We start from the raw sequence: 19,004 nt of genomic DNA on the forward strand, positions 1-19,004 counted from the left end.
TATAATAACAAATATATAACTAGCAAAGGAAATTAGTACTGGAATATAATGGGAGGGGCAAGAAATGTGCAAGCTTTCAGACTGCCTGCTTTTTCTCTGAAATATCTAAGCTGTCCCTCTTAGGAAATCAGGCACTGTTTATTTTTATTGTTTTATTTTATTTATTTATTTATTTATTTATTTAATTGAGATGGAGTCTCACTCTGTCTCCCAGGCTGGAGTGTAGCGGCATGATCTCGGCTCACCTCAATCTCCACCTCCCAGGTTCAAGTGATTCTCCTGCCTCAGCCTCCCAGGTAACTGGGATTACAGGTGCCCACCACCACTCCTGGCTAATTTTTGTATTTTTAGTAGAGATGAGGTTTCACCATGTTGACCAGGCTGGTCTTGAACTCCTGACCTCAGGTGATCCACCCACCTTGGCTTCCCAAAGTGCTGGGATTACAAGCGTGAGCCACCGCACCCAAGCTGGAGTGCAGCGGGGTGATCTCAACTCACTGCAACCTCTGCCTTCTAGGTTCAAGTGATTCTCCTGTCTCAGCCTCCTGAGTAGCTGGGATTATAGATGCCCACTACCACGCCTGGCTACTGTTTGCATTCTTAGTAGAGGCAGGCTTTCGCCATGTTGGCCAGGCTGGTCTCAAACTGCTGACCTCAAGTGATCCACTCCCTTGACCTCCCAAAGTGACGGATTAGAGGCACAAGCCACTACTCCCTGCTCAGGCACTGTTTATGATCATACATTACTAATTGGAAACCGCTGTCATAATGTAGACCTTTCAAAATCAATGTCCAACGCTTTTTTGTGAGCTTTGTCCCTGTACTTCCTCCCCATCCATAATCCCAACACCACTTGTTTTACCAACTTTGTATTATACGCTTCTTGGCTCCATTCTCCTGGATCAAGATTTCCCTGGCTGCAGAAGTAGGCTTGCAAATCAGTATGATTTCAGTACTGAATGAAGAGTTTATTTCTCTCTGGTACAAAGGGGTGACTACCCAGTCTTGTTTCCCAAAGCACTCTTAAGATCAAAAGCATTAGCTGAGCTACTGAAGTATTAATTAACTGAGTACAATTGTCAAAAATTAGTTTCTGTGTGAACCATTTAAAACAAAATAATTGGGAGTTGTCAGCACTTCTAAATATTTATACCAGTTGATGCAAATATTTATTTACATATCATCTGTTTGCAATTTTTACTGCTTCTGCTCTCTGCAAAGTTGCTCATAAACTGTTAGATCCTTTCTCTTGATACTTAAATTAAAATCTAAACTTATTCTACTCAACTGACAGAGAGCCAAAATATTTTTGTTTGAATTCATTTGACAATGTGTATTTTTGACAATGTGTTTATATTCCTCATTTATAATGAAAAGTGATACTATAGCCATCCCTTCGAAGAGAAATTTCTGATTTTTTTCATAGCCAATTCATTCTATGTTTCCATGTGGTATTCATTAAGCCATTCCCAACTTTGTTGATTTTCATTATATCTATAGAGTGTTAAAATTTCTTTCACACTTCTGCAATTGGTTAGCAATATTAGGCCAGCTTTGCTTGACATCTTTTCTTTTACTGTGCATCAAATCTGAAATATCAAGGAACATTGGAATCTCTTGGTTAATAATCTCTCCCCATAGGAGAAGTAATCATCCTTTCCTCTTCGTATATCCTCTATCAGATAACAAGTCTCTTAATCACCTCAAAGCATGCTTCCATTCACATTTTCCCTGCTATTTTGAAATTTATCTTTCTGCTTTTCCTGTCTTTGAGAAGTAAATGTCCTCATGACTTTATGATGTTAACACTTGTGTTAAAATACTTAAAGTTGATAAGTTTATTATTCCTAGCATATTTTAAGTTTAAATTCATAATAAAAAATTTTGGAGAAAATGCCTACCACTTACCAATAGCCCTAGTATATATTTCAGTGCATTTCCATGTATAGTTTTGTCTGTATATAGGATTTTATTTTATTTGCTACGTTTTCATGTAATTGTCATATTATTATCTATTCCATTTTCTTCTGCTTTATTTTCCATTACATCATAAGCTTTTCCTCCAAGTAATTACAACTGTTCATAAAGCTCCCCTCTCCCCGAGGACCATGGTTACATGATAGGCCCTTAGTAGATGAATGTATGCAGTTTAGTTGTGTTGTCTCTTACTAGATTTGAGAAGCGCAGGATGGAGTTTGTTGCTTGAATCTAACTATTCAACCCCCCTTTCTGCTGGTTGGGAATATGCACAGGGAACAGCAAAGAAGCTGATGGAGTGGAAAGTACCAGGCCCACACTGTGGCTATCAGCTATGGATCACAGCAGACCACTCAGTGTTATCTGGGGGAGAAGGGCTGGCAGAAACACCTGGAAAAAAGAAAAAATGTTTTTGGTTTCAGTTTTGTTAGGATGCCTGTCTAGCATTCGTGACCTGGGAGCATAAATAATTGAACATAGATATTTTGTGCCAAGAGATGTGAAGAAATTAATACTATCCCTGTGCTTCCTATCTCCTTTGGCAAGAGACAGGGATGGCCCATGCACCCTGTTTCCTTTCTCAGAGACTGGCCTTTGAGACACTGATCTCTACTTGCAAAATTAAGAAATATCAATGGTGGCCTGTGTCTCCAGGTCTTCTTGTGGCTCAGTTCTTTGCTATACATTTTATTGTTTTTCATTTCCATTCTAGGTTTGAGCCCTACATGCTGCCCCCTCTTCAATGCTCAATCAAGGGTAGGTTTTTACAATAGCCCAGTATCCTCTGCCTTTCAGAGCACAGTGCTCCAAGAGAGAGGCCCTGTCTAAGCAAGGTGCATAGTTGTGCCTTCCCCAGAGTTTCAATCTTGCACCACTTTTTGTATTTCTCCACCTGCAGCAGAATCACAGGAGGCAGTGTCTATTGTCTTTGCTTCCTACACTGGAATTCTGTAGGCTAATGCTTCTCAAAATGTACGCCCTGAACAGGTGCATCAGCATTGCCTGGGAGTTCATTAGAAATGCAGATTCTCAAACTTCATGCAGACCTATTGTATCAGACACTCTGAAGCTGGAGCCTAGCAATCTGGATTTTGACAAGCTCTTCAGGTGATCCTAATGCACACTGTGTTTGAGAACCACTGCTGCAGACATGTCTCTGAGTGATTCACCTTCTGTCCTGGCATAGTTAACTCAACCGATCTTCAGACTGAAGCTCTTACGGATGCAGCTGCAGCTGGCTTGCTTAGGCAGGCATTACATCCTCTACCATGTGTTCTGCCTTTCCTTGGTCTTTGGTCCTTAAATCTCCAGGCCTTGAGTGAATTATGCTGCTTCACTGATAGCAAGAACATTCATCTCTGCCACCTTCATTCCTATTGCATTGGCAAATGCCTCTACTGTTTCAGTTGTCTTCTCATCCTCCACTCTTTTCAAACAAACTCAGCTGTTTGTAGAAGTGTAATATTCTGCCTAATTTGGCTTCCTCCCTTTTCCATACGTGGTGCCAATACCCTGGGCTGGATCATAGCACCTCTCTCCTTTCTCTTTCTCTTTGCTTTCATTCCCATTCATTTGTTGTCTTCATGAGACTATTCCAGATGTTGTCCTTTTAGATCCTCCTTAATAATAGATGTGAAGCCAGTAACTTCATAAGCTGCCAAAATATTCATAGTTTAAGTAAATCCTGTCCACATCTGGCTCTCCAAGCAGGATACTTGTACTCATCAGCCTAACATCTGACTCCATCTGGACTCAAATGTTGTAGCCCGGACTGGCTTTCCTTACACATGATTTCCCTTTATTTCTTTCTCTCTCTCTTTCTTTTTTTCTTTCTTTCTTTCTCTCTCTTTCTTTCTTTCATTTCTTTCTCTCTCTTTCTTTCTTTCTCCCTCTCTCTCTCTCTCTCTTTCTTTCTTTCTTTTTTTGTCACAGTCTCACTCTCTCTGTCACCCAACAGGCTGAAATGCTGTGGCACAATCTTAGCTCAGTGCAACCTTTGCCTCCCAGGCTCAAGTGATTCTCCTGCCTCAGCCTCCAGAGTTCTGGGACTACAGGCACATGCCACCACACCCGGCTGATTTTTTGTATTTTTAGTAGAAATGGGGTTTCACCATGTTACCTGACCAAGGCCAGGCTGGTCTTAAACTCCCGACCTCAGCTGATCCGCCTGCCTCTGCCACCCAAAGTGCTGGTATTATAGGTGTGAGCCACTGCACCCAGCCATTATACAAGGTTTCTCAATCTCGGCACTACTGTCATTTTGGACTAGATAATTATTTGTTGTGCGTGTATTATAGGATTTTTAGCAGGCAGTAGCTTTACCCCCTCCCCAGCCCTCAAAATCCTGATGATCAAAAAATGTCTCCAGACATTGCCAGCTGTCCCCTGGGAGCAAAATCTCCCAGTGGGAAAGCCAGTGCCTTAGTCTGGCTATCTCATTCTCCCTGAACATTCCCTTAGAAGATTAACTGCATGCAGTTCCTCTTAATATATCCACTGATCCTGCCTCACTACTATAATAACTTTTTCATCTTGGCACTAGTGAAATAATCCCTGAAAAATTTCACTCTGATCTTCCTGGTCATCCCTCATGGTCCTATACAAATTTTACACCCCCATTCAGTGTGGCTCTTCTATTCCTCAATGCAGCAGCTTTAAGGGTACATCTCCTAGTAGTCTCACACATCTGAACAATCTTTGGGAAGAGTAGTCTCCTTTCTTTTCTTTCTTTGTTTATTGGATGTTTTGGCACCTGTCATCATGCCTGTTTTCTAACCCTGCCTTTAAGAGTGTTTAAAACTTTTCAGGTTTATATTGTCCAACCTAGTCTCTACAATATCAACATTTCTCCTAAAGAAGCAACTCCTTTTCTTCCACTTGTCAAAGTGTCTTCCATCATTTTTCTTTCATTTTCAACAGCTCATGTTATAAATGCAAGATCAAAGCCTGTGTTTTAAACAATTCCATTCTTTCTTAACTTTCCGAGCAAATTTACCCTATTGCTCTTATCCTGTTGGCATTATTCCAAAATATAGAGAAAGAGGAAATCTTTCCTAAATTGTTCTATGAAGCCAATATCACCCAAATACCAAAACCAGGAAAGGAGGTAACAAAAAAAGAAAACTACAGACCAATATACCTGATGATAGGATATCAATAAAATAACAGCACTAGGGTAAACTTGCTCAGAACGTTAAGTATGGAATTATCCTTGTGTGAAAGAAACAGATTGTCAAGAAAAGAGCCTTTTAAATATACTTCCTAGCTGAATGCCTGAAGATAACAAACCAGGGGCCCAAATTCTCCTTAATCATTATCTGAGTCAGGGTCTCCTAAATCAGAGTCATAACCAGATATGCATTTAAGAAATAATATCTTATATAAGAAATAGCTGTATTGTTTTCAGGAGAGTGACTTTTTAATTATTTCACTAGGCTTTTGAGGTACAGGCGGTGTTTGGTTATATGAATAAGGTCTTTATTGGTGATTTCTGAGTTTTGGTGCACCCATCACCCAAGCATTGTACACCGCACCCAGTATGTAGTCTTTTATCCCTCATACCTCTCCCACCTTTTCCCCTGAGTGCCCAAAGTCCATTGTATCATTCTTATTCCTTCACATCCATCCTCATAGCTTAGCTCCCCACTTATGAATGAGAACATACAATGTTTGGTTTTCCATTCCTGAGCTACTTCACTTAGAATAATAATGGTCTCCAGTTCCATCCAGGTTACTGCAAATACCATTATTTTGTTCCTTTTTATGGCTGAGTAGTATTCCATGATATTTATGGAATACACACACACACACCACATTTTCTTTATCCACTCATTGATTGATGGACATTTGGACTGGTCCTATATTTTGGCAATTTGTGAATGGTGCTGTTATAAACATGCACATACAAGTATCTTTTTCATATAATGACTTCCTCTGGGTAGATAACCTAGGAGTGGGATTGCTGGATCAATATGGTACATTGACTTTTAGTTTTTTAAGGAATCTCCACACTGTTTTCCATGATGGTTGGAAAAAAGTATACGTGTTCCCTTTTCGCTACATCCATGCTAACATCTGTTATTTTGTGATTATGGCCATTCTTGCAAAAGTGGGGTGATACCACATTGTGGTTTTGATTTGCATTTCCCTGATAATTTGTGATGTTAAGCATCTTTTTTCATATATTTGTTGGCCATTTATACATCTTCTTTCGAGATCTGTTGATTTGTGTCCTTAGCCCACTTTTTGTTAGGATTTCTTTCTTGCTTATTTGAGTTCTTTGTTGTATTAATCCATTCTCATGCTGCTATGAAGAAATATCTGAGATTATGTAATTTATAAAGAAAAGAGGTTTAATTGACCCAGAGTTCCGTCTGGGTGGGGAAGCCTCAGGAAACTTACAATCATGGCTGTAGGCACCTCTTCACAGGGTGGCAGGAGAGAGAATGAGTGCCAGCAAGGGAAATGCCAGATGCTTATAAAAGCATCAGATCTAATGAGAACTCACTCACTATCACGATAACAGCATGGAGGAAACCATCCCCATGATTCAGTTACCTCTCCTCAGGTCCCTCCCACGACATGTGGTGATTCTGGGGATTACAATCAAGATGAGATTTGGGTGAGGACACAGAGCCAAACCATATCACTTATAGATTCTGGATATTAGTACTTTGTCAGCTATATAGATTGCAAAGATTTTAGTCCACTCTGTGGGTTGTTGGTTTATTCTGCTGATTATTTCTTTTGCTGTGCAGAAGCTTTTTAGCTTAATTAAGTCCCATCTATTTATCTTTGATTTTGTTGCATTTAATTTTGGGTTTTTGGTTATGAACTCTTTGCCTAAACCAATGTCTAAAAGGGTTTTTCCAATGTTGTCTTCTAGAATTTTTACAGTTTCGGGTCTTAGATTTTAGTCTTTAACCCATCCTGATTTGATTTTTGTATAGGGTGAGAGATCCAGTTTCATTATTCTATATGTGGCTTTCCAATTATTCCAGCACCATTTGTTGAATGGGGTATCCTTTCCTACTTTATGTTTTTGTTTGCTTTGTCAAAGATCAGCTGACCATAAATATTTAGCTTTATTTCTGGGTTCTCTATTCTGTTTCACTGGTCTATATGCTATTTTTGTACCAATACCATAATGACTATGGCTTTATAGTATACTTTGAAGTCAGGTAATGTAATGTCTCCAGATTTGTACTTTTTGCTTAGTCTTGCTTTGGCTATGCAGGCTCCTTTTTGGTTCCATATGAATTTTAGGACGGTTTTGTCTAGTTCTGTGAAGAATGATGGTGGCATTTTGATGGGAATTGCATTGAATTTATAGATTGCTTTTGAAAGTATGGTTATTTTTACAATATTAATTCTACCCATCCCTGAGCATGGAATGTGTTTCCATTTGTGTCATTCATAATTTCTTTCTACAGTGTTTTGTAGTTTTTCCTATAGAGGTCTTTCACCTCCTTGGTTAAGCAAATTCCTAAGTATTTTAAATTGTTTGCAGCTATTGTAAAAGGGGTTGAATTCTTGATTTGATTCTTAGCTTGGTTGCTGTTGGTGTATAGCAGAGCTACTGATTTGTGCACATTAATTTTGTATCCTGAAACTTTTCCTAATTCACTCACCAGTTCTAGGAAGTTTCTGGATGACTTTTTATGGTTTTCTAGGTTTATGATCATATCATCAGCAAACAGTGACAGTTTGACTTCCTCATTACCAATTTGGATGCCCTTTTTTTCTTTCTCCTGTCTGATTGCTCTGGCTAGGACTTCCAGTACTATGTTGAATACAAGTGGCAAGAGTGGGCATCCTTGTCTTGTTCCAGTTCTCAGGGGAAATGCTTTCAACTTCTCCCCATTCAGTATAATATTGGCTGTGAGTTTGTCATGGATGGCTTTTATTACCTTAAGATATGTTCCTTCTGTGCTAATTTTGCTGGGGGTTTTCATCATAAAGGGATGCCTGATTTTGTCAAATGTTTTTTTCTGACGCTATTGACATCATGTAATTTTTGTTTTTAATGCTGTTTGTGTGGTGTATCACATTTATTGACTTGCAGATGTGAAACCATCCCTGCATTTCTGGTATAAAACCTACTTGATCATGTTGGATTATCATTTTGATATACCGTTGGATTCTACTAGCTAGGCTTTTGTTGAGAATTTTTGCATTTATGTTCATCAGGGATATTGGTCTGTAGTTTTCTTTTTTTGTTAAGTTCTTTCCCGGTTTTGATATTAGGGTGATACTGGTTTCACAGAGTAATTTAGAGAGGATTCTCTCTTTCTCTATCTTTTGGAATAGTGACAATAAGATAAGAAATAAGCTCTATGAAAGAATCCAGTTTGAGACCACAGGGCAGGGAGCCCCAGGAGCCTGCGGGCAGGCTAAAGGCATGAGAAGGTTAGTCTTTCAGCAGTCCCCACTGAGCCTATGCAACTCCATTCAAAAAAAAAAAGGGAATCCAAGTTGGATCAACTGAGCTGGTATTTCCAGTGCCTAGCACTATACCCAAAGGCCAAAACCACTCACTCTAGTTCTCTTTACTTTGCATGGAATTTAGTTGGGGGTTTGGCTACTTAGTCCAAATAACACAATGTTGGTCTCAGCCACACATTTACTACAAGCCATTGCCACCAAAACAAGCCAGAAACTAAGACTGGCATTGCCCATTCATGCTAAAGCTGTTCACAATAGCTTTACCAAGAGCAGTGGCCTCACATCTGAGTTCTTTGTATTTATTCTTAAGGTTTCCAGGCAGTGCACTAACTTATTGGGATTGAGATGCTAATCCTTCACCCCCTCTTCTTCAACAAATGGTATCAAAATATCAACTTTACTGATAGCCAGGGAGTATCCAGTAACTTTAAAATACAGAGCAGCTAGGAAGCTTGACTAAAGAAACCAAAGCAGGGTTTCTAACTACCCTCCTCTGAATTGAAGAACCTGGATCTGGGAACAGAGCAATGTGATTCAACCATCCCATCACAGGCTGAGAAGTTGGCCCCAAGAGGGCCGACCCCTAACTTGCAGCATCAACACGGGAACCTGGGACTCTGTGCACACAGAGCAGTTGCTGTAACCAGCAAGCCTGCCTACTATAGAAACATGGCCCACAGTGGATGTCTGGTTTCATACAGTCTAGTAAGACAATCTCCTCCTGGACAGAGGAGAAAGTAAAAGTGAAGAGTGAAGCCAGTCGTTCTCACATCTCATCTCTCACTCATGTGAGGGAATATGGCAGCCTCCACCTCAAGGAGAACATGGAGAGGCAGGAGGCAAAAGAAGCATTTCTGCCTCTCCACCTATGTAAGCTATCTATACCTTTCCACTAATTTAAGAAAGCTTTGTTATGTGCTAGGGGCCATCCTAAGTGCTGCCCATAGAGCAACACATTTCAACTTTCCAACAGTCTTGGGGGAAGACTAACATGATTTCTGGTTTACAGAGGAAATTGAGGCTGAAGGAAGTAATTTGGGATTTCAGTCCACATAACTCTCACCCCAAAAGCTGTTCTTAAAGCAATGAGCACGTGATTGTTTAATATATGCTGTAATCCCTTTGAGTTCACTTCAGTTCACTTCCACATTTCACATGTTAAGGATCATACTGTGCCCAGGGATGCAAAAGATGCGAGGACCGTCCTGTAGACTTGTTATTAATATATACCCACACATCCCGAATGGGCATTCTTATGCCCCAGGAAGCAAGACAGTGGTATGGCAGAAGGTGTAAAACTAGGGTGTCTCATACTCCAGATGTATGTATAAAAGATGGATTGAGTAACCTTAGTGGTAATTAATTTAAAACATTTTAGTATTAACACAAACTAGAATGTATTTGGGAGCAGAAGCATACGTTAGCCTGTATTTATTAAAAGATTACATCAGGCTTCACAAAAATGTGCAGAGGTCTCTGGCATATCCTCAAACCTCTGGGGATTTACCTTTACTCACTTCTGTTGTACAGCTCTTTCATTAGAAAACTTTACCAAATATGCTTTAACAAGAATATATCCAAGATACACAGTGCTGATTTCTGTCTGGGATGGTGAAAGTTGAGGGTAGATGGAATCAAGAAAAGCTTCGCAGAGGAGCTGCTGCCTTTCTAAGCCAAAATTTATCAAAGAGTAGGAAAAGCAAGTTTTGAAAATAGATAGGCCAGGAGTGTGGCGTGAGAGAGTTACATCTCTGAGATTTCATCTTATATGTGTTAAAAAATGGAGCGATGCTCCCCATTGCACAGGTGATTACAAGATTCAAATTAGATAATGCATATGCCTCATGCATACATGGTTAGCAAAAAGTAATGCTAGTGTCTGCCCCCTCATTCTTTCCTCAGCTGCAGCTCCCACTAACTCCTCATTCTCTTTAACCTGGTTTCCATTCCTTCCACTCTGCAAAGTATCTTTCTCCAAGATTTCCTCTGACCCACCCATCACTAATCCCAAAGGCTACTAGTCAGCCCTCATTCTCTTAGACCTCTGGAATATTTAAGCCACTTGTCATCTTCAGCCCTTTTGAGTCTACTTCTTCTAATGGTTTCCATTATTTGCTGCTGTTATCCTCTGTGGAAAAAATGGGCTAACATGCAAACAAATAATATACAGCTGTTAAAAATAAGGATGTATAGCAATGTGTACTGATATGTATAAACCAAGTACCCCAAGGACTCTAACCTTTTGGAGTTCATAACCAAGTTAAATGAATCAAGTCCCCATCCACATAACTTGAAGAAATCCACCCACTTTTCCAATATCTCTGAGGATTTCCTGAGTGATGCTTATGTTCACTTATGGTCATCTATCATCCCTGTCTCCAAACTCCTGCCTCTGGCATAAAGTCACCTTATGTGGCCGAGTAAGTTGGGCTCTGTACAGGAAGCTGTATACTTTAGCCCTGACTGGGAATGACCCTGGAACAGCAGAGCACCATGGTTAGGTATGAGAACACCACACTGCCTGAGTCCAGATTCCGAATCTATCACTTACCAGCTGTGACTTTGGGCAATTTAACCTCTCTGTCTGCCCTTCACCACACCCTGTTTCCTCATCTGTAAATTGGGATGAGACTAGCACCTACCCTACGGAATGATTGTGTGAGAAAGCCCGTTACCAATAAGATGAGCAGCAATGCTAAGAAGGCTGAGACAGAGGTGAATTTTCTCAACTTAGAATAGGGTTCCAGAAAACATAATGAAAGGGGCAAGAACAGGAGGATGAAGGGGCATGGGCCCAAGAAAAAAGAATCTGATTGAGACAGGAAAGAAAGAGTTAAGGATACCCCAAGCATAGGTTTTTCACTTGGCACAGGAGGTATGATTCAAGTGGATGTAGGAATCAGAAGGCTGCAAAACAAGTTGGGCACAGATAGGGCCAGCTCCACGGGCTTGCACTCAGCGAAGCCACACGGGGCTCTGTGCTCAGTTTAGTACTCTGCTATCTCTGTCTTGAAATTCTTAATAATTTTGTAACATGGGTCCCCATCTTTTCATTTTTGCACTGAGCCCCACAAATGAGGTACCTGGTCCCGGGCACAGGTATTGGTGCCAAAGGCAGTGTGGGTGGAAGGCTGCTGGGCAGACAGAATTTGGTTGTGGGAGAAGCCTAGAGGTTTGTTCACCTTACTGCACTCTATTCAATAGCCACTATGTGTTGCACATGCTAGACACCATGGAAGATAAAAATATGAGTAAAAAGTTGTCGAGTTCATGCTCCGATGCATAGGGAATTCAAGCCATTTGCTCTCCTGTTAGAAGGGATTTAGTACAGCATCAATTGAGGACACCTTTTGTGAGAAAGAACATCAGTTGTGTTTTTTTCCCCAAATTTTATATATGTAGACTTCATAATATTTTGTGGCTTCAAAGAAAATGTTCTATTAAAACTGATAGCTTAATATGTAAACACTGGCCATTGATCAGCTTTCATATTATCCACAGCAGTTTTGAAAGCAGATCCTTTATTCCTTGCCAAAACTGCCACTCTGATATTGGAATAACTAATCCTTGGAAATTTATTATTTAATTATAACATTTGGACAGTAGCCTATGAGACATGAAAGAGTTCTGTGAGTCTGTATTGTTGGCTGACAACTTGGAGTTAGAAATTTGGAAAGATATGTGTGAAAGTTGAAAATATTCAGCATCTGATCATAATGGTGTCATGTAGAAAAGATTTGAATATAAATGGAACTTCAAGGCATCATTGGAGAGAGTCTTTAGTCAAACAGCTCTTATTCTGCTTTTTTATTCTAACAAGGTTTTTACATTGACGTGGCTAGCACAGAAATCAAAGACCTTTCTGAATGTTGATGTCAGTTAATCAGAGAAGGGTGATTTCCAGAGACGGCATGTTCTGCTAGAAAATACACAAAAATGGGAGCCAAAAGGCCCCATTTCTATTCCTTAAACAAGGCACTACACCCCTTTATGCCTCAATTTACCCATCAGTAAAGCAAGGCCTCAGGTGGAGGACCCCACGTTCTTAAGGATGCCACTTTTTAGGTGGAACTCTGCCCAGATCAGCCTAAAGGGCCTTTCTGACTTCCTATACCTCAAATCCAGCATTCCATGGGGTAATTAAGCTTGCTAGGGATTCTGGTCAAGAAATTATGCTCAAAAAAAGGAAAATTTCTATTGTAGGATGTGAAAGATAAAGAAGAAAATGGAAAATATAAGAAAAAAGAGATGACAATGGTGAGGTCAAAGTTTACGGACAGGTTTAAACTCCACACTTAAAATCTCTGCAGAATCCTGGGAGATAACATGATCTCATCCACGTCAGGGTTTTAGGACAAGGAAGGAATCTTACTTTATAGAAGAGTAAATAATTGAGGAGTGAATACTAAGCATCCCTGTCATTAAAGTCCCTCCCTCCATCCCCTCAACCAGCAAAAGTTTCTCACTGCCCTCCCTTCTCCAGAGATCCCACCTCTCTACTGCTTATCAAATGCCCCCTAGCTGACTTTAGGAATTTCATTGTCTCACTGTCTTCTAGACCATGGATTCTAGACATTTGGCTCCTAGACCATGAATTCAAGGTCTAGAACAACTTTACGTTTGCTAAATGAAAGACCGTTTCCTCGTGGTTTCACCTTTTAGTGACTCCAAAGTATTAGCATGGTTCTTCAAAATTCCACCACATTATGTTGAACGGAATGCATAGAACAGTGGTTCTTAACTAGAGAGGAGGGGCCCAGCAATCGTGCCCTTCCAGCAACATTTGACAATGTTTTGTGACATTTTTGTTGTCACAAATGAGGAAGAGGATAATACTGGCATGTTGGAGGTAGACGCCAAGGTCACCGCCAAATAGCCCACAATGCATAGAACAAAGCCCCCTCAACACAGAATCAATCAGGCCCCAAATGTTCATAGTACTAAGGCTAGGAAACCAATATAGAAATTTACTTTCCTACTGATATGAGCAAGTTCATCTCCCCTTCAAAGGCAAAGGAAGCTAGCCAGTTTAGCTTTTAAGTAATTACCTTTTTCATCATGTTATGTTTAAAAATAATTTGTACTTGTCTTTCCCCAGTTAAGAGGTTTGGGATATAGAACTTTTAAATGATGTCTATATTCCATGAGGAATAATCATGTGACCTCTAGATTTCTAGCACTATAATCTCTAATAGACTGTCCTGGCCAATATGGTGAAACCCCGTCTCTACTAAAAGTACAAAAATTAGCTGTGTGTTGTGGCATGCACCTGTATCCTAGCTATTCAGGAGGCTGAGGCAGGAGAATCCCTTGAATCCAAGAGGCAAAGGTTGCAGTAAGCTGAGATCGTGCCACCATGCCACTGCACTCTAGCCTGGCCACAGAGTGAGACTCCGTCTCAAAAAACAAACAAACAAAAAAAAAACAAAATTCATAATCTTGAATATATAGGAACTAGCTTATTATGTATCCTAAAAAGGAATAGGTATATAGGAAATTTTACTCCCTAGATTAGATTATACAATTGTACTTGCATTGATGCAACTTTTTACAAACCATAAACATTTTAATAACTGGCAACTCAAGCCAGATATCCTAATCAGCATAGAACAAACAGAAATTTCTAAGTCATTACGGATGTCAACAATTTGGGATCAACCGCAGGAACCAGGGTGAGAAGTTGAGATCAATGAGTGGTATGAAGAATCCCCTGGTTGAGCGCTTGATTTAAAGATAAGATGTTCTCAGAAGAGAGGACAGACAGATGTATGCTTAGTGTTCAGCCCAGTTCATATAAAAGTGGATTCCAGCAAAGGGACCAAAGAAGGTATCCAAGGGCTTCAGACAAAGTCTGTTCTGTAGGGATCTTGCTACTGAATCGGGCACATGTGCTACCATGATCTGAGGAGGGTAACCTGCTGGCCATGCAGATCTTCTGAGGGAGCTCACCAGGTGTCGGGCGGGCAAAGCACAGGACAGAGCCGGGATGTCCCTCACATCTCCCCTGAGGTGGGAGCAGAGAGACTAGGCTTCCCTAACTAAAGTCTTCTAGGATCCACATAAGAAGACCCCCATCCATGATCTCTTAAAGACCCTTGTGTGTGAAAGAATGGACTCTGCCAAAGTATATGCAAATAATATACATGGTGGTTTTCATCTCTTGGTCCCTCAGATGAGCCAGTTCTTCCTGGGCAGGGCCTTGCACTCAGTGATGTTCCCTTGCTTGGTCTGCCCCACATTCCTCGTCTGCCTTCTTATGTCCTACTCTGGGGTAAGAATAATATCTCCCTAGGGTTGTTATGAGGAATAAACGAATCAGAACATTAGGAGGTTCCTGATGCATTAAGCACTCCATATTACTGTTATTAAATATGAATTTTTTTTTACCAGATGCTATTTCAGTGCTTCCCCAAATTAAACCTTCTTGACCTTTCTGTCCAGAGTAATCACCCGATTCCACCTTCCCTCCTCACTGACCACTGTTGTAATTTTGTGTTATATTGTGATGTGTCTACTTGTCTCTGCAAGCAGACAGAGGTTACTCAGGAGGGCAGGGGATGTGTTATTAGGACCTAGCACAATGCCCTGCACATAGTAGGCACTCAATAAGCATTCAGTGAAGGAATTAATAATTTTAAGTCCTTTCTTTCTCCCTTAAGAGAAAGAGGTTTTTCTCTGTCTATTGTGGAAATAAGCTTTAAAAAACAGAGGTGAGCTTTTATATAACTCTCTGGTCTGAAAATCCACACCACCACAGTATGCTTAACTGCTTGATTTATTTTGTCCTCAAGAAAAACGATCAGTAACATTGAATTAAATAGCTACATAATGCAGTCTCAAGGACATCCCTGAATAATTTTCCAAGTAATCAATGATATTGCTATGAAAATGTTGCCCAAATAAAGAACTCTTGTCTGGTGAATCTGTGAAGTAATAGACAGATAATTTTCTTTGTTAATACTTTTGTGGTCAGAGACCAACCCACCCGTTCTGTGAGGCAGCAGTAGAAACTTTTCTCAGTAGGTGAGAATGTTCCAAATTTGTTTCCTAGCAACATGTTCTTCAAAGGAGCTGAAGGATACACAATTTCAGAAGAATTTTCAGTGCACTTTTTTTGTTTGGCAGGGCAAGGGGTGGGAGGAAATGTATGTCAGACTGTGGTCAGAACAGTGTTCCAGTTCGTGACACATGTGAGATCTTGTCAGGTCAAACTATAGAATCCATCTAAGAAACTCAGTCGAATAAAAATGTATCAACCTCTTACCTGTAAAAAGAGGAATTATCTGTATTATTCATAAGCCCAGAAATTTAATAATTTAACAATATTTTCAGTCTGTGAATACCACTCCTAACCATCTTCACAGATAGTAAATGAGGAATTAGGTGGCTTGCTAACACACGTAGGGATTTTCCAAGGAGGAGGATGTTAATTGAATGATACTGAGTAGTTGGAGGAATGAAAATTAGAGAAATACAATCTGGAAGAGAAATTTGGGACAAGGGTACAGCTTTGACTGCCATAAATGGAGACATTTTACTCCAGCAAGACCTTCTCATAGCTACCTTTTCAGCTCCCATTGCATGGATTTATCATATATTCTTAATTTGGTTTTACAACTTGGCCTTCTGGTAATAATAATAACAACAGTAACAATACCAGGTAGTAGTGGAGAGAGGAAATACGATATGGCTGGTTGGTTAGCTCAATGGCTAAGACTTCCATCATTTTCTTGCTTCTGGTTTACACTGACATGAGTAGGACTTTTTCTAACCATTTTATATATATTATCTTATTTAACCCTTACAGCAATTCTTTGAAATAGCCACTACTATTATTTTTACAATCTCAGAGCATTGAACCAATTTGCCCAAATCACACTATTATTAAGAAATGGCAGAGCTTGGAAAAATATTGGCCACTGAAGTAACTAATCTGACCTATCCAGATCAATGTGGGTGGTGTGGAAAGATCTTTCTGTAGATCTGAGGATACCATGACTTGAGTGCTTAATCTTAGAAATGATCTGGAATCACTTGAATCTCCGAATGCAAATAGCTCATGTCAATCACAGGGACTTGCCTGCCACTTCCTATTAAATATACTACCCTAAAAAGTACCCCTTTTGCTATAACCACTATAATCTAATAAATTATGAATTTAGAAGCAAGCTGAATTGTCTGATGGGCTGCCACACTGAACAAATTGCCTGCACAATTGGCCTTCCAAGCGTAGGCACAGTCTAATTGCTCCTCCCCCTTTCACCGACATCTTGAATAAAGAGAAGCTTGGCACTGGTTTCAATCCCCCTCCTCACATCTCCCACAGAAGCTTTCTATTTCTTGGAAAAGAAAACTGTCCATTTATCCTAATAAGCATGAATTGGGAAAACCATAATCTTTAGGAGTTTCATTTAAAGGAACAAGGTGTCAGCACTTGGCCAACGAGAACAAGGTACAATGTCAGTGTGCACCAGAAGCAAGAGAATGATGAGCGTCTAAGCCATTGAACTAGCCAACCAGACTTATATTTTCATTCTCCAAGATTGGACCTGAGAGACAAAGTGAGCATCAAGTCGTCTTGAAATTCTAGGATATTCAAGAGCAGGGAGCAGAGCATGCAATGAGATATAGCAGCTAGCATAAATGTTTTCTTGGTGGGCTACTGCTTCCTGTATCCACAAGAAAAGTCTCCCATTAAATGTATACTCATCTCTAGGCTAGGATTCTCTCTCGCTATCTTTTTTTTTTCCTCAGTCAGTGGCTTCAAAGGTGATTCTTTTTCATTTTGAATTGATTACTGTACAATTTTTTGACATTCATTTTTTCTTTCTTTGTTTCAGAGGCTACTCTTTAAAGACAGGCATTTCACTTGCAGCAAAATGTAAGTACATTTCCTCCTTGAAATGGTATCTACTTCTCAGCTGTAATTCCTAAATTTTTAAAGGCTAATCTTTAAGGCTCCCGTCTCACATTGCTGCATTTTTAAAGTCTGGTTCAACACACACAGCCAATATAACATTTCATACTATTGATTTGTATAACACCATGAAGCATTTAAGAAACCATTTTGGAAGCAGATTGAAACTAATTGTGGTTGTGACAATATTGCATCTAAAAAGCTAGATAAAAGTGAAGAGTACAAATATAGGCAATGTTCATTTAGATATTATGACCACGTGACACTAAACGTTTAAATATTCAGTTCTCTCAAATGACTAATTTATTTCTCTTTTCCCAGTTGCTCCTCACCATGTAGTCACAGACTGTTTCTTATTTAACAGCATGGTAGTAACCTTAATAATTCCTTCCTGTGTGTACTGCATTATGGCCACTCTGTACACCAGTATTCTCTCCAGAACTAATCTCCTGTGTATTACATTTCTTTATTCTTAGTCTATACCCAAATTACAAATCCCCTCTATTTTGAAAGACCAAATAAAATTATAGCAGATCCAAACTGGGAGTTCTGAGTTTTGTCTTTGGAATTAGGGTGAATTTTTTTTCTTTTTTAATAAAATGAAGGTAAGAATAAGTTTAACAAAAAAAGAGAAAGTTTCATGGGTCTCTGGAGTAATGTAATAATACCCACTTTCCAAAAGCAGGGGGTAGATTTAGATTTAATATAAAGACCTTAGCTATTCAAAAGTAGCTCAAAGTGTAGTAAGTTGGCTTGTCACTAAGCAAGTAATCAACTATAAGGTAGATGGTTGAGTCATGCACCCTCTTAGAGGATACAACAACTCTCAACTTCTAATTCATATAGAATTTCCAGCAGAGAATGCATCTCAGCAGTCACTGAAGCATTTAATTAGACATTCGTATACCTATCAGAATCCAAAGAGCACAGTTGAATTATATACATTATACATGTTCTAATCAATTCTCTTTTGAATCATTCAGTCCCTGAGAAGATTATGTGTTCAGCTGAGCTGCAGGAAAAACTTAGTTTTTCCTGATTTCCCTGGATGATGGTTTTTTGTTTGCTCTCTAGAATAAATTGATCCCACTGCTATACATCAAATATTCAAGCATTAGCACAAAAGACATTCATCCTCAAAACATTCAGATTTAATGTCAATGTATTATGCATTCACTGGAGTTTTTTAAAATGTCAATCTCTGTATTATCTTGCATTAGTCTTTATTGCATTATCAAGACACCTGCATGCTATGAATGTTTTAAGTAGCTTTTACTGAGAAAGTCACGTTAGATTTTTTGAGTAGTCTCCTTTTCATATGCTATCATGAGTATATTGTTTGTACAAATGTTAACTTTTGACTATATTCTTTCTTTTGAACACAGAATGCTGTTCAGGGAAAATTGCTTATGTTTGCTTTCTTGCATATTCATATTTGGTAGCTCTTTACCATACTGTTACTGCCTATTTAGGTGTACTAGTATTTTAAATGAGTTAACGTTAAATACCGAAAGATAGTTGGCATGTATTAATGGTGAAATTTGATGAAGCCCACTTTAGGGCAGCATTTTAAGTCATTATGTGTAAATTTAAACACATATGTATTACCCCAGGATCTCTTTATCAAAATTTCAGTTGAAAGCACCCTTTATCTCCTAGAATGCAG

General features: G+C 39.4%; 1 protein-coding gene across 1 annotated transcript in view; it reads left to right on the forward strand.

The window, feature by feature from the left end:
• Positions 1-19,004, forward strand: part of ANKFN1 (ankyrin repeat and fibronectin type III domain containing 1) — a 328,620-nt gene that overhangs the window by 44,290 nt on the left and 265,326 nt on the right. Inside the window, exon 2 of the mRNA XM_037742122.1 lies at positions 17,262-17,302. Within this exon, the coding sequence (XP_037598050.1) occupies positions 17,262-17,302 (41 nt within the window). The remainder of the gene's footprint in view (positions 1-17,261; positions 17,303-19,004) is intronic.

This window comes from Cebus imitator, unplaced genomic scaffold (assembly GCF_001604975.1).
Source record: "Cebus imitator isolate Cc_AM_T3 unplaced genomic scaffold, Cebus_imitator-1.0 Scaffold115, whole genome shotgun sequence".
NCBI lineage: Eukaryota > Metazoa > Chordata > Mammalia > Primates > Cebidae > Cebus > Cebus imitator.